Source organism: Ambystoma mexicanum, chromosome 6p, assembly GCF_040938575.1.
Source record: "Ambystoma mexicanum isolate Mex_15411 chromosome 6p, UKY_AmexF1_1, whole genome shotgun sequence".
In the NCBI taxonomy this organism is placed as follows: Eukaryota; Metazoa; Chordata; class Amphibia; order Caudata; family Ambystomatidae; genus Ambystoma; species Ambystoma mexicanum.
In genome coordinates this window covers 385084681-385097978 of record NC_090935.1, presented here as the reverse complement: position 1 = coordinate 385097978, position 13298 = coordinate 385084681, and the positions used below count along the sequence as shown (strand labels likewise).

Genomic DNA, 13298 nt, shown 5'->3' with positions numbered 1-13298 from the left:
GTGTTAGTTCTAAAAGAGCAGCAGCTATTCAAGGTCTGTATAACCTATTGGTACATCACTTTTACACTATTACTAATCCAGGAATAGATAGTTGGACCAATGATACTTTTCAGAAGTGTATTCTACAATTCGAAGTTAAATAAGAACTCTAGCAGACTTTTAAGAAAGACAATCCGTAGTTCAAGGTAAGTAAGGACCTATATACTTTTCGGAGCGGCTACAAGCAACTCCAGGACAATTATTAACTCCAAGACTCCTTTAGAAATGCACAAGGCAAATCAGGGAAAGCAACCCACTAGTGCACTTTAAGAAGAACTGGACGTGTGGGGACTCCTGCACTATGGTTCGAAGGGCGGCGGCGGTTAGGGAGAATTCTCATAAATGTGCTAATTCCCGTCACCCTAGAGACCCCCAGCAACTTTGCTGGATTTTGAGGACTTGATTTTTTTTTTTACCTGGAAAGAGTGTGAGCCTTTTTTTCCCACTCTTTCATGCATTTTGATGTGTGTTTTTCACTTGTGTTCTTTGATTATGGAGTTTTAGATAACTCAATAGGCTGCATCTTTTCATGTGTCACACAGCACCCGCAGTACAGTGACACAGGGATGTATTTTAGACTTCTCAAAGGTTTAAATACCTTCTCTGGGATAAACTATTGTTCCCAGAGAATGTAAAGTGAAATTGACTTTACTAGTCTTTCTAAATTCCTAGACCCAGCACACACCATCTTACAATGGAGTGCTGGAGGGGTTCCATAGTATCCCCTGTGTCTAAATACTCATGTAGCAGTCAAATGCTACCCTTTCCTATTGAAAAGGCTGGTAGCAGTGGTTTTACAACGAACTACCATGATTTTTCCCGACCGCGAACACCGGTAGCTTCAAAACCGTGGCTTGGAGCTGCCGCGGGTGGCATAGCTCCTGAATAGCTCATGGCAGACTAGACACCGTGAACGTAATTTCGAGTGCTCCCCTCTCCGGTTTCCTTCATGGAGGGAATCCCTGGAATGATGCAGTCCTGGTGAGAGAGTCGCTGCATTTCCAGCGCCTGAAATCGTCGGGCCGCAAAGCGGCAGCCCCACACGCTGCGAGCTGAGCCATGAGGTGGCTTTAGAAAATGTCAGCGGCGGCGGGCCTGGAGAAGTGGGACAGAGAGGGAAGGGGAGCCTCTCCATGAAGCGTCCAGCTACTCCCAGCCTGACGCACTTCTCTGCTTCATAATCGCTGCCCCATTCCCTATAACGGAGTTCAGTTCCTCCCTGGGTCTCCGCGGCTCCCTGGCGGTGGGGGTGGAGCTCGCCTGCAGGGGGGGTTGTCTGGGCTCTCGGCTGCCCTGGCTGGACCCCCCTCCCCTAGAGCACTGAAGCGGTGCTTGCAGCACCCGGGGCCATCTGAAAGTGGATCTTCCATCAATGTTGCTGCGGCCCGGGCCGACTGTCAGGCCCCATCCATGCTGCTGGTGCCCCTCAGGATCTGACTTCCTACGGCCCGGATTCAGGGCACCCTCATCTGGGAGCACCTCCCTACCACTTCTCTGCCCTCCCACGTGGAGTCGCTGCATCACCCACTGGTCGGGCACAGGGCCAACACCTGCCGCTTACCATCTGGCTCCAGAGCACTGAAGTGGTGCTAGCGATGTCCTGCTCCGACTGAAGGCAGCATCTCCATCAGCGTAGCCGCGACCCAGGCCGGTGGCCAGGTCCCATCCATGCGGTTGGTGCCCTCACTATCGGCTTCCCTACTGCCCGGACTCAATGCGCCCCAGACTGGGAGAACCCCTCATTAACTTCCCTGTCATCCCACGGGGAGCCCCACTATCACTCACGGGTCAGGCACAGGGCCCGCACCTGTCTCCTACCAACGGGCTCCAGTGCACTCGGGAGCGACCCCTGACTGGATTGGAGGGCTGGGGTGGAGGTGGAGGGGTGTGGAAACACGAGTTTGACTACAAGTGGTGAACAAGGCTGGTCCGAGGGTCTGCTGGTGTGGTGGGGGAGGTTTAATCTGCTGGACTGGAGGCAGCCTCTGCGGGCCTGGGGAGCTAACTTCATCTATCCCCATACCACTGCACCTTCGAAGGGTGAAGGGAAGAAGTGGTCCCGTTGACACAGGTGCGGCGCCCATCTCCCAGGAGCTCTCTGCGCATAAGTGGAAGGGGCTATTCAGCAGCTGGATCGATCATCTGTGGGCCAGGAATAATGGCAAAAAGCAGCAAAACAGCCAGACAAGCAGACATTGCTTCCATGATGGAACACAGCAACCCAGACAAAATAAGAAAGGGCTGACCAAGGAGCAGATGAGGGACCAGGGGGCCTCCCAGACGTCTGAGGAGCTGGAGCAGGTGGCCACCAGGGCGGCCCTGGGGTACCTTTTGACTGCCCTAACCAAAGAAATCCAAAAGGGCACGGAGGAAGTGACGAAGAGAATCGACTCCCTTGACAAGAGGGTGGAAGCAGTGGAAAACCGCACCGCACAGCATAGGTGGAGGATGCACTGTGTGACAGGCATTCGAACTGGAGAAAAGCCAAGATAGATTAACAGCATTGGAACTGCGATGTGAGGCGATGGAATCGAAATTGGAAGACGCAGAAAATCGCTCCAGACGAAACAGCATCCGAGGGATCCTTTTGTCAGTCCTGAGCTCGGAACTAGAGTCATATGTGGCGGAGCTGTTTAGATTCATCATAACCCTCCCTGGGGACACTCTGCTGGAACTGGACCGAGTCCATAGAACGTTCCCTCGGCGTTCTACGACCATGCCCCAGATGTTTTGGTTCGGTCCACTTCTTCAGACTGAAGGAGGATATTATGAGAGAAGCCAGGTCGATGCAGAAAATCTCATTCCAGGACTCCAATATTCTTCTGTTCCAGGATCTGGCACCCTCCACCCTCCAAAAATGGAAATCCCTTAAGCCACTGACAGCTTGGTTACACGAAAGGAAAATCCCATATCAGTGGGGTTTCCCCACATCCATCAGATTCCTATGTGAGTTTGTGCAGTACCAATTCCAATCGCTGAAGGAGGCCGAGAAACTAATGGGCACTGAATTACCGAGCGACGGGTCCGAGGTGTAATCGCAAGCCGTAGATCAAGGCAAGAAGCACGCTGGAAAATCTTGGACAAGGATGAACAGGTGACGCAAACCTCAGGGCCCTCCTCAGAGGAAGCCAAATCCAGATTGAGCAGCAACAATTTACTACGAACAGACATAATGGCCAGGAACAGACTGGATCGGGTCTGGGGGATGGGGTTGGTCCTAACCCCTCCTCTATCCTCCGGGGCTGGCTATTTCTGGCATAGACTATCGCTTCACATGTTGTCTCGAATACTGATTATGATGTCCTGTCATTGGGAAATCTCGATGTTGTCAGACTGGGCCCAGTTGGTCACAGGAGCTCGCGGTTGGAGTCCACCCAGTTTCCCGTTGGGGTAGGAATATTTCCTGTCTTTTAGTTCTGGGGGGGTGAGGGTGGGGGCAGTTGGGGAATTAGGTTCTGGGGTAAAGAGGGGCAAGTTAATTTTCTCTCAGACATGTTGAGAGACTACTGCAGTCATACACCCAATTCATCACTCACCGGGGTCTTCCCTGGTCACTTTCACAATGCACCGGAACCCAGCGCGGGAGGGCCTTTCACCATCGCCAAAACACCTAATAGGGTATCCCAGGGGGCAGGCTGACAAAAGAGAGCTCAGAGTTCTGACATGGAACGTCCAGGGCCTCAATTTTCCAGGGAAACTTAGATCGATGGAGCAATCACTCAGTCAGATAGAGGAAGACATCGTCTTCTTGCAGGAGACTCACCTGCTCCAGGCCGATGAAGCTCTGGTGAGATTCAAAAGGTTCAAAGGAAGATTTTTTGCTATTTCCGGGGGGAAGAAAAGAGGAGTAGCTATCCTGTTAAGCGAACAAGTTCCTCTGACGAGCATCACTGTAAAGCGGGACCCAGAGGGCAGGTACATATTGTTGAAGGGGTGGCTGGTGGAACAACCAATTACCTTAATCTCCATTTATTGGCCAAACACCACCCAGGACAAATTTTTAGCGAAGCTCACCCCACAAAAGTTGAAATTCTCAGAGGGACACCTAATTATTGGGGGGGATTTTAACTCTGTTCCGGACCCCAACATAGATAAAACGTTCCCACCGTCCAATTTAGATTTTGCCTAAGCACTAGGCTTGACAAAACTATTCAAGGATACGGGGACAGTGGAAGCGCAGAGGCTGGCCAATTGGGCGGGGGGGAGCGAGGCTTCACACACTATTCTCACGCCCATAAAGGATTCTCTAGAATTGAGCAATTACTGATTACAGCCACAATCTACTCATGCCTAGAGGGGGTAAGGATTCACTCAGGGACAATCTCGGACCACGCATCCATATCGGCGGATCTGCGCATCCAGGGTTCCCCTTCACCACTGACTCCCTATTGTTAGACGCACATGTAAAAAGGGAAACGGAGGAAACCCTAAAGAATTACTTCTCCGAAAACCTGGGGAAGGATACCCCCATTGGGGTTGTCTGGGATGCCATGAAGGCAGTGATTCGGGAATTACTCATAAGTGCCGGTGCCAAACTACGAAGGGTTTCAAGGATCCTAGGGGCTAAACTAGAGGGGACAGTCACCTCATTGGAAAAAGACCTACAAGGTTGATGGTCCAGGAAGGGGGAAACGCTGCTACGCAAAGCTAGAATAGCGCTATAGATGAACTGGGCGCATCGTTCAGCGAAATCCCTGGCATTCACCAAACAGTTCTATTATAGCAGATCTAACAAAGCGAACCGCATACAAGCTAAAGAGAGTCCAGACTAGGAATAATAGAGCCCATCTGAGGATCAAAACGGGTCAAATCCATTATGACTGGGATAAGATGAAGGTCCTTGTAGAGCACCATACAGCGATTGTCGGGGCCCCGCCCCACAGTCCTAGAGGGGCTAACGGAATTTCTCAGAACCAGCAAAACCCAGGACCACCGGTTCAGATTGAGCGCCTTAGAAGGTCTGATTACATTGGAAGAAACGACCAATGCCAATAAAACCTTGAAATAGTCCACCACTGGCCCGGATGGATTAACGGCTAAATTCTATAAATCCTTCTCCCACATGTTAGCCCCACAACTAACTGGGTTATTCAACTCATTCCTGGAGACGGACTATCACCAAGTCAATGGCAGAATCAGTAACAGTTCTCCTGCACAAGCCGGGTAAAGATCCTGAGGACCCTGCGTCATGTAGGCTATTTCCCTACTGAATAACGACAGTAAACTTTTCTCAAAAATTCTGACAGCCATACTGAACGCACACCTCCTGCACATTATAGATCAAGACCAAACTGGATTTATCCCAGGGAGGGGAACACATGATAATATCAAGCGTGTTATAGACCTCATTGAATGCGCCATCAGAGTGGGGGAAGGGATGCTAGTAATATCACTGGATTGCCCAGAAGGCATTCGACGTGATGGATTGGTGCTACATCCGGATCATTATGCAGCACTGGGGCTTTGGCAGGAACTTTGTAACCTGGATGATGGCTAACTTTCAATTCCCCACAACGCAACTGCGGGTCAATGGCACTAAGTCGGAGAGGTTAAATCTCTCCAGGGGCACAAGGCAAGGCTGCCTCTTGCCTCCATTGATCTTCGCGCTCTCCATGGAGCCCTTCGCAAATACGGTCTGGAAAAACATGGGAATTCGGGGTCTCTCGGTGGGAAATCGGGAGTACAAAGTGGCGTTATATATGCAGATGATGTCCTGCTCACGATAACTGATCCTTTCCCTTCGCTGTCCCCACTTTGAAGAGAAATCGAAGTATTCAGCCAGCTCTCGGGGTTCAGGCTGAATCTTGACAAATCGGAAGCAATGGCAATCGCCCATACCAAACTGCATAAGGCGTGCCTATGCCAGGCCCTCCCAATCCCACTGCCTGCTTCTTCCATAGGGTACTTGAGTGTCCAGATCCCCAGTGATCCATCCTTAATATACCAGTGCAACTTCCCGCAGCTATTCAGTGAGTTCAAGCGAGACTTGGAACAATGGCAAGCACAGGAAATCTCGTGGTTCGGCCGCATAGCCACAGTGAAGATGAACTTGGTTCCCAGGTTGCTATACTGCTGCACTGCCCTTCCAATGCATATCCCAGATAAGGAACTTATGTCCATGCAAAGGAATGTACAAAGGTTTATCTGGGGAGGGAAAAGGCCCAGAATAGCGAAGAAAGTCTTGCTCCGGGGGAGTGAGCTGTGGGTGGCTTGGGGGGGCCGGATATGAATAGGTATGCACTAGCGGCACAGCTGTCCCATGCGTTCGCCTGGGTTCTCCCGTCTGACGCTCCTTCGTGGAGACACGTAGAAGAGGCCTGGAACCCGATGCCGTTTGGTGGATCTCCTTTACCTCCCGCCTATCAAGATCCAAGGTAAACGAGGCCTGTTAGCATCTACCAGCAACACAGTGTGTAAATGGAAAGCTGTAGCCCGCAAATGGGGTTGCACGGTCTGGTTAGGCCCACTCACTCCTTGGTGGAACAATCCTGAATTGACCCCTGGAATCTCTCCTCATGGGTTCGCTGCATGGCAGGCTCCGGATCCTATCTGATTTCCTGGAGGAGTGCCACCCCCCTTTCCTTTGAGAGGTCGAAGGAGAAATTTGGGATCTCAGAATTAGAGAGGTTTCGATATTCCCAACTTCGGCATTGGGCCTCAAATAGGGTGGTGAAGGAAAAGGGGGCGAGAAACCTTTCTGCTCTTGAGCTCACTCTTAAAGTACCGAAAGCCAGGTGGAAGGTGTCCTCACTCTACAAACTCCTAGATAGAACTGACCCCTCCACAAAGGAGAGAAGATATATGGTGGAATGGGAGAGGGATCTCGGACTGGAGATAGATTCCACAAAATGGGGGGAAATTCGGTCCAGGTCACATAAAAGCACTCAATGTGTCACGAACAAAGCGGCTACAAGATTTGTTATAGATATTATACAACGCCGGCTCAACTTAACCAACTCTACCCGGACATTTCTCCGAACTGCTGGAGAGGCTGTTCTGAAAAAGGCTCTCTGTTCCATCTCCTCTAGTACTGCCCTAGATCGGAGAAGTATTGAAGGGAAGTGGTAGGTCACATCGAAGAAATCACTAGTCTATCCATCCCCTGGGATCCGGGGGTCATTCTCTTGGGTGAAACGGGAGGGAGGGGGAGGGGCGTTCCCGGTTTCCGGGCACATGTCACGTTTATGCACACGCCTGCTCCTAGCCGCAGGAATTGCACTGGCCCGAGTTTGGAAAAACAGAGGATCCGGAAAGCTCATTATGGTGGTTTAAATGCTGGGAAGTGGTGGCAGCCGAAAAATCACAGCAATTCGTTCTGGGAACTTGGGCCCCTTCATAAATACTTGGGCTCCTTTGATGGACTTTGCTACAAAATACCCTGCCTTCACCCGAACGGCCTCCACTCACACGTTGGTTGCAGGACTGAGAGGCTCTGTTTGGTTCTCAGCAGGCCCAGGGCAGGCTGCCTGCCGGACTAGGAACACTTACCAGCCTTTTCTCCCGGGGGAACGATTTGATATGGTGTTTGCTGACTGCAATTGCTAATACTTCCAATGCGGTGTCTGTCGTTTTCATTTGTTAAAATGCTTAATAAAAAGTATTGTTGGAAAAAAAAATCACAGGAGTCATGTTTTTCAAGATGGCGCCTTAAGCCCCCTTGTTTAAACAGGTCCTGGTCTTCTTTTTTCGCTGTTTCTTTTTGGAAAGGTCCTACTAGTGTTCGTCTCTGTGCACCAAGCCAGGTTTGCTCGCTTTGTTCGTATGCCTTTGGCGGGCTTCAGGACTGAAGACCGCCCTTGGCGTCTGAGTGTCTGGGGTGGGCAGGAAATGAGGGAGGTGCCGAAACTCCCTGTGCTTAGTCTCCTAGGAGACCCAAATGCACTCTGGCGTGATTGGCTGGCTGACTGTCCAGCAAGGACAGCCACCCTGCTGGGTGAGTGACAGCTAGGCTGGAATGAAATGGAGAGAACGACTTAAAACGCGAGTCGACCACTGGAACGAAAGAACTGAAGACGAGCTGGAAGAGGACGGCTGCTGCAACTCCTGGACCGTTGGTTTGCCCAGTGAAGCCCTGCTGTAGGTCCGAATTGCCAAACTCCTTTCGACAGAGAAGCTCCTTCAAGGACGGCTTCTTCCTTTGAGTCGGTGGGACCAATCAACTTATAAGACACCTAGATACGATTCTCAAGGCTGGTTAGGATTAACCAGGGAGAGGGACACCAGCTTGTGCTATTGAATCTACAGCTACTGGAACTACAACACTCCATCTTGTTTGTTTTCTTCGACGATCCTGTGCAGTGCAGGAGTCCCACGATGTCCTCCCTCTTGTCCCCACGACTGAGGAACTGCCAAAACTAACAACTTCCGCTGCATTTGTTTCTTCATAGTAAGGTACTGTGCCAACCCGATTGAGAGAACGGCACTCTTGCGGTGAAAGTTCATGAAACTTTCCCAACTTGCAGGCCTAATCAGCTTGTGACCCCACCAATGATTCTTTTTCGCCTAAACTACTTCTGAGAACTTTTGCAAAGACTTTTCCGTTTGATATCAGAACTGCTCTTTCCTATCCAGAACACTAGCCCATTGACTTTCACATGGCCTATCGACTTAAATTGAACAACTCTGGTGAACTGAAACTATTTGCACTGTCTAACAAGTATATGTGATCGATTCTACTTACCTTGTCCTTTTTGCTCACTTGTAAGTAACTGAACTGCCATTTGGCTCTTATTTCAGGGGAGTTCAAACTGTCTCTAAACCTTGGAGTTTTGTATTGGTATATAATATTGAGTTGTCTTCTTCTAGTGAAATGTTTTCTAAATGATTGTGTAATACATTAATAAGTGTTTTACCAAGATACCTTGAGTATAAGTGTCTACTTGAACCACTGTGATTGAAAGTCCTCTGTGTAATTACTTGTACTGCTCACATTCACTCTCGAGATAAGCCTGGCTGCTCAGCTCGCTACCAGACTTATACCGAAGGTTGGTTTGGCTAACACCTGTAGTCCTAATTGTGTGTAGTTGTCCCAGAGGGTACTGCATGCAATACTCAATTCTGCCCAACAGCGGCAGCAATGGGCACACTCCAGATCAGCGGCACTTTACGTTTGAGCTACTCACAAATAGCACCACTGTTGTTCTTGGACACCTTGTGGACTTTCCTTGCTTCTGGGGTCCAGCACTCTGAGATTGCTCAGGCTTGGTTAGTCCTGCTTCGAGGGAGTCCAGAGGATCTTCTTGGAGCTCGGATCCGGCTTAAATGTGATACACTCATCCTGGTGTTCCTGTCCCCTGGCACTTGGTACCTGCAGCAGCCAAGAAGTACAGCCAGCAGATAGAGGGGTTCCAAGCTAGTACGTCTTGGGGCTGATTGGTCCCACCAGCCCAAGGGGAGAAGTCATCCTTGCCGGGCTTTGCTAGTCGATTAGAAATTCAGAGATTCAGCACTGCAGCAGGGCTTCTCTGGGCAAACCAACGGTCCAGGAGGGTGCAGCAAGCTTCTCTTCCAGTTTCTTCTTCGGTTCTTTCGTCCAGTGGTCGACTCTGCCTTCCTTGCAAAAGACCTCGCCTTTTAGGCAAGTTACTACCATTAATTTGCAGCCTAGCTGTCACTCACACCGCAGGCTGGCTATCCTCCAAGGACAGCCAGCCGGCCGGCCAATCACCTTTGGGTGCATTCCTGTAACCAAGGAGATTAAGAACGGGGAGTTTCGGGAACCTCCCTTGCTTCCTGCCAGAGGCCAAAACCGCCAAAGACAAAAAGAACAAAGAGACCAAACCTGGTTTGGCGCACAAAGTAAATCTCAAGAAGGACCTTTCCAACAAGAAATGGCAAAAAAAGACTGGGGCCATTTTGACAAATGGCGCCCATGGGTGCACTACTGCAGCTGAGGACTCGTTCTGCGGTAAAACGCACAATGGTAGGAAAATTAAACCCCTGCCACCAGCCATTAATTTTTGAAAGGGTAACCTGTTACATGAGAAGGTAGACAAAGGGGGGGGATACTAAATAACCCATCCAGCACTCTGTGTAAGATAGTGTTTGCTGTGTCTACTAAGGGAAATCAAATGTCTACAAATGTCACTTTACTACTTTACTACTCTTGGAAACAGTATTTTATTCAAGAGAAGGTATTTAAACCTTTGAGAAATCCACAGGACTTATCTGTGACACTACACTGAGGGTTCTGTGTGTCACAATACAAACAGATGATGCCTATGGAGTTTGTAGGACTCCAAAAACAAACACAGAAAACACATACGATCACAAGTAAAAAAAAGTCCCAAAGTACAGCAAAAGAGCTGGGGGTCTCTAAGGTGGGAGTAATTAGCACTAAAAATGAAAATTCTCCCCTACTCGGTGCGATCAGGACAGAGTGCACATTGACACCTTCAGGTCTCGGTGTGCACCTCTAGGCCAAAGTGCATAGTGTTGTCTTCCCACTGCAAATCCCGGCTCTGCAGCCCGATCCCCACTGGAGCTCCCAATAACTAGCCGCTCTTCACCAGCGCAGTCCATAATTCCACCAGGCTCTCACTGGGCCTGCAGTCTTGCCTCTGTTCATTTCTCAAGTGTAAGCTTGCACCACATTTTAGGGACGGGGCTTCAGGCCTTTCCAAGCTACTACAGGACCCACTTTTCAAGAGTGACAGTGAACTCCAGCCGGTCTATGCCAGAAATGCATCCTTTTCCCAAGACCAACACAATTCACCAGCCCTGTCCCATTCTATATTACTTCTGTTCTTCACAGGTTCCAAATGCATGTTAAATCCCATCTTGAATGAGGGGCAGCTCTCTGTTTCCCCCGGCAGGAGGGCTTTCAGTGACAGTGCTGCTGCATTTTTGGCTTTCAATAATGGCTGATGCCGACTCATACCGTCACTTTTGCCCTAAAGCCTCTGGTCCCCTTCCCACAAGCCTGGATCCCTGCTGTCCTAGGCACCGCTTCCAATGCGGCAGGCGGAACATTGGAGCGCCTTTGCTCCTACTTCCTCTGCCGCCCAACACTTCATTGTGGCTCAGACGGGCCGACCCTGCTTCATGTCTGTAGACCCAACACCACCTTGCTGCTGCTGCCAGGAGCTCCAGTTTTGCCTGCAGTCTCTGGGGTTACCTTCACACCGTTCCCAGGGATTGTTTCAACTAAAACTCAAGACTTGGAGTTGTTCATATTAGAGGTGTTCATATTAACCAACCCTTGGGTTTGAATATAAAATGTACAAACCTTAATTTTGTGTTGGTGGTTTGTCAATCCGCCACACTGCATAACACATTTTCATAAAAAATATTGTATTTCATGAAAACATGATCTGTACTTAATCCAATAATTCATAAAATCTGTTTTTTCATTTCTGGTTTGTAGCGAGGTCTTCTTGAAGTTTTGTATGAAATTTTCCGCCTTCCTCTTCCTGCTGTGACGGAGGACTTCATAGAAGGTCTTCTAAGCGTAGGTATGTTATCAATGGATGACCAATAAAAAACTGTTTTTCATATGTTTAGACTTTGGGAACACCATATTTTGAAGTGGGACTCTGCTGTAAGTAGATTTTGATTAATGATCTTACCCTTGTGTTCGGGATCTTTTTCCACAGCCTTCTTGTGAATTGTGTGAAACTATCCAACCTAATAGTAAAACCGGGTTCCAACCAAGTGGTAGACCGGACCCCTCTATTAGCAGTGGTTAAGCAGTCATGTGTAACTCGGGAAGGTAGTACAAGTACAGTTATTCCACATGTTAGGGAAAATTCTCAGAAATGTGCTAATTCCTCTCTACCTTAGAAACCCCCAGCAACTTTGCTGGATTTTGAGAACTTTAATTTTTAACCGGGAGAGTGAGAGACCCTTTTTCCCCACTCTTCCATGTATTTTAATGTGATTTTGAACTGTGTTTCTTTTGGTTGTGGAGTCTGACAAACTCTATAGGCATCATCTTTTTACATTGTACGGGTCTCTTAGGTGGTGGGAATTAGCTCATTTCTGAGAAGTCTCCCTAACAGGAACTCTTTGTATTCTCCTGCTCGTCAAGACTTTGAGCCATCTCCGAACTGCCTTAACCCAGGTTTGCGTTTTTGAATTTAAGACTTGCTGTGCCAAGATACCCTCTCTAGAACCTTGAACCGGGCTAATGTTACACTAACAATTTTTCTCGCTTAATGTGTCTTAACTATGTTTTTGCAGAGTAAATGTATTACCGTATGAACTGTTAGAAACCGCAGGTGCACGTAGTAACCGATAATACAATAACTTTGTCTTTACCTTAACGTTGCTACAAATGTAACCTCAAACAAACACAAAATTGAAAGTGTCCTTTGAAGTGTATTCTCAAGTATTCCGAAGTGTTCTAGTGTAAACGTCTAGTATTTAAAGTGATTCTGGTGTGTATATATAATATATTTTTGTATATACATTATAAGTGTAACGGTTTCTTTGCTGTGCTTGGCTAAGGTTCAGTGTACTTACCTACAGCTCATATATTCCTCTTAAGATAAGCCTGACTGCTCTGCCACTACCACGGTCCTTAGTTAGTACAGACTGATATTAAGAGTTGGAGATCTACAAACCACTGGGATAGCTTACTAAAGTCTTACTACCAGTGGGACTTTAGGAAAACCCCCTATCTCCTTTTTATGTCTCTCCATAGTGTATGGTTGGAGTTCTAGTTTCCTATAACTTTTGGCCTTCCCTGTTAATTTCTCTTTAATCTTCTTGGGTGAACTACTGTTCCCAAGAGGAAAAGAGGGATTTGCATCTCCCTTTACATGTTATATAGTGAGCCAGCACACCACACCTTATGTGGAGTGCTTGGGTGTTAGTGAAGTTTTCCTAAAGTCCTACTGATAGTAAGACTTTAGTAAGCGTTCCCAGACGTTTGTAGATCGCCAATTCTTAGTATCCGTCTGTATTAACGCAGGACCTTGGTAGAGTGGTCAGGTTGATCTTAAGAGGAAGATGTGAGTTGTAGGTAAGGAAACTGAACCCAGTTAGATATGTACATCAAAGAAGCACTTGCACTTCTCCAGCCTGGGGTCTGGCATGGATTCACTTGCTCATTATTGCCAGGCCGGGAATCCTCTGTAAAAGAAAAAATAATTTCACGTTCACTTACTATATTTCTCCTCTAAACCAATCACTGTCCTCTGGATCATACTTTCCCCATTCAATGATGGTCCTCTCCCTAAGCCCCTGCTCTGGCAGCCATCTTCAGATTTGTACTGCATGCTTCAGGGTTGGGAGTCCTCGAGTTTGCTCTCCATGAT

The 13298-nt window shown here is 48.4% G+C and overlaps 1 protein-coding gene across 2 annotated transcripts in view; it reads left to right on the top strand.

The window, feature by feature from the left end:
- Window positions 1–13298, top strand: part of RICTOR (RPTOR independent companion of MTOR complex 2) — a 1615046-nt gene that overhangs the window by 261958 nt on the left and 1339790 nt on the right. For both annotated transcript variants that reach the window (XM_069627164.1, XM_069627163.1), the window contains exon 12: window positions 11405–11492. In XM_069627164.1, coding sequence (XP_069483265.1) covers window positions 11405–11492 — 88 coding nt within the window. The remainder of the gene's footprint in view (window positions 1–11404; window positions 11493–13298) is intronic.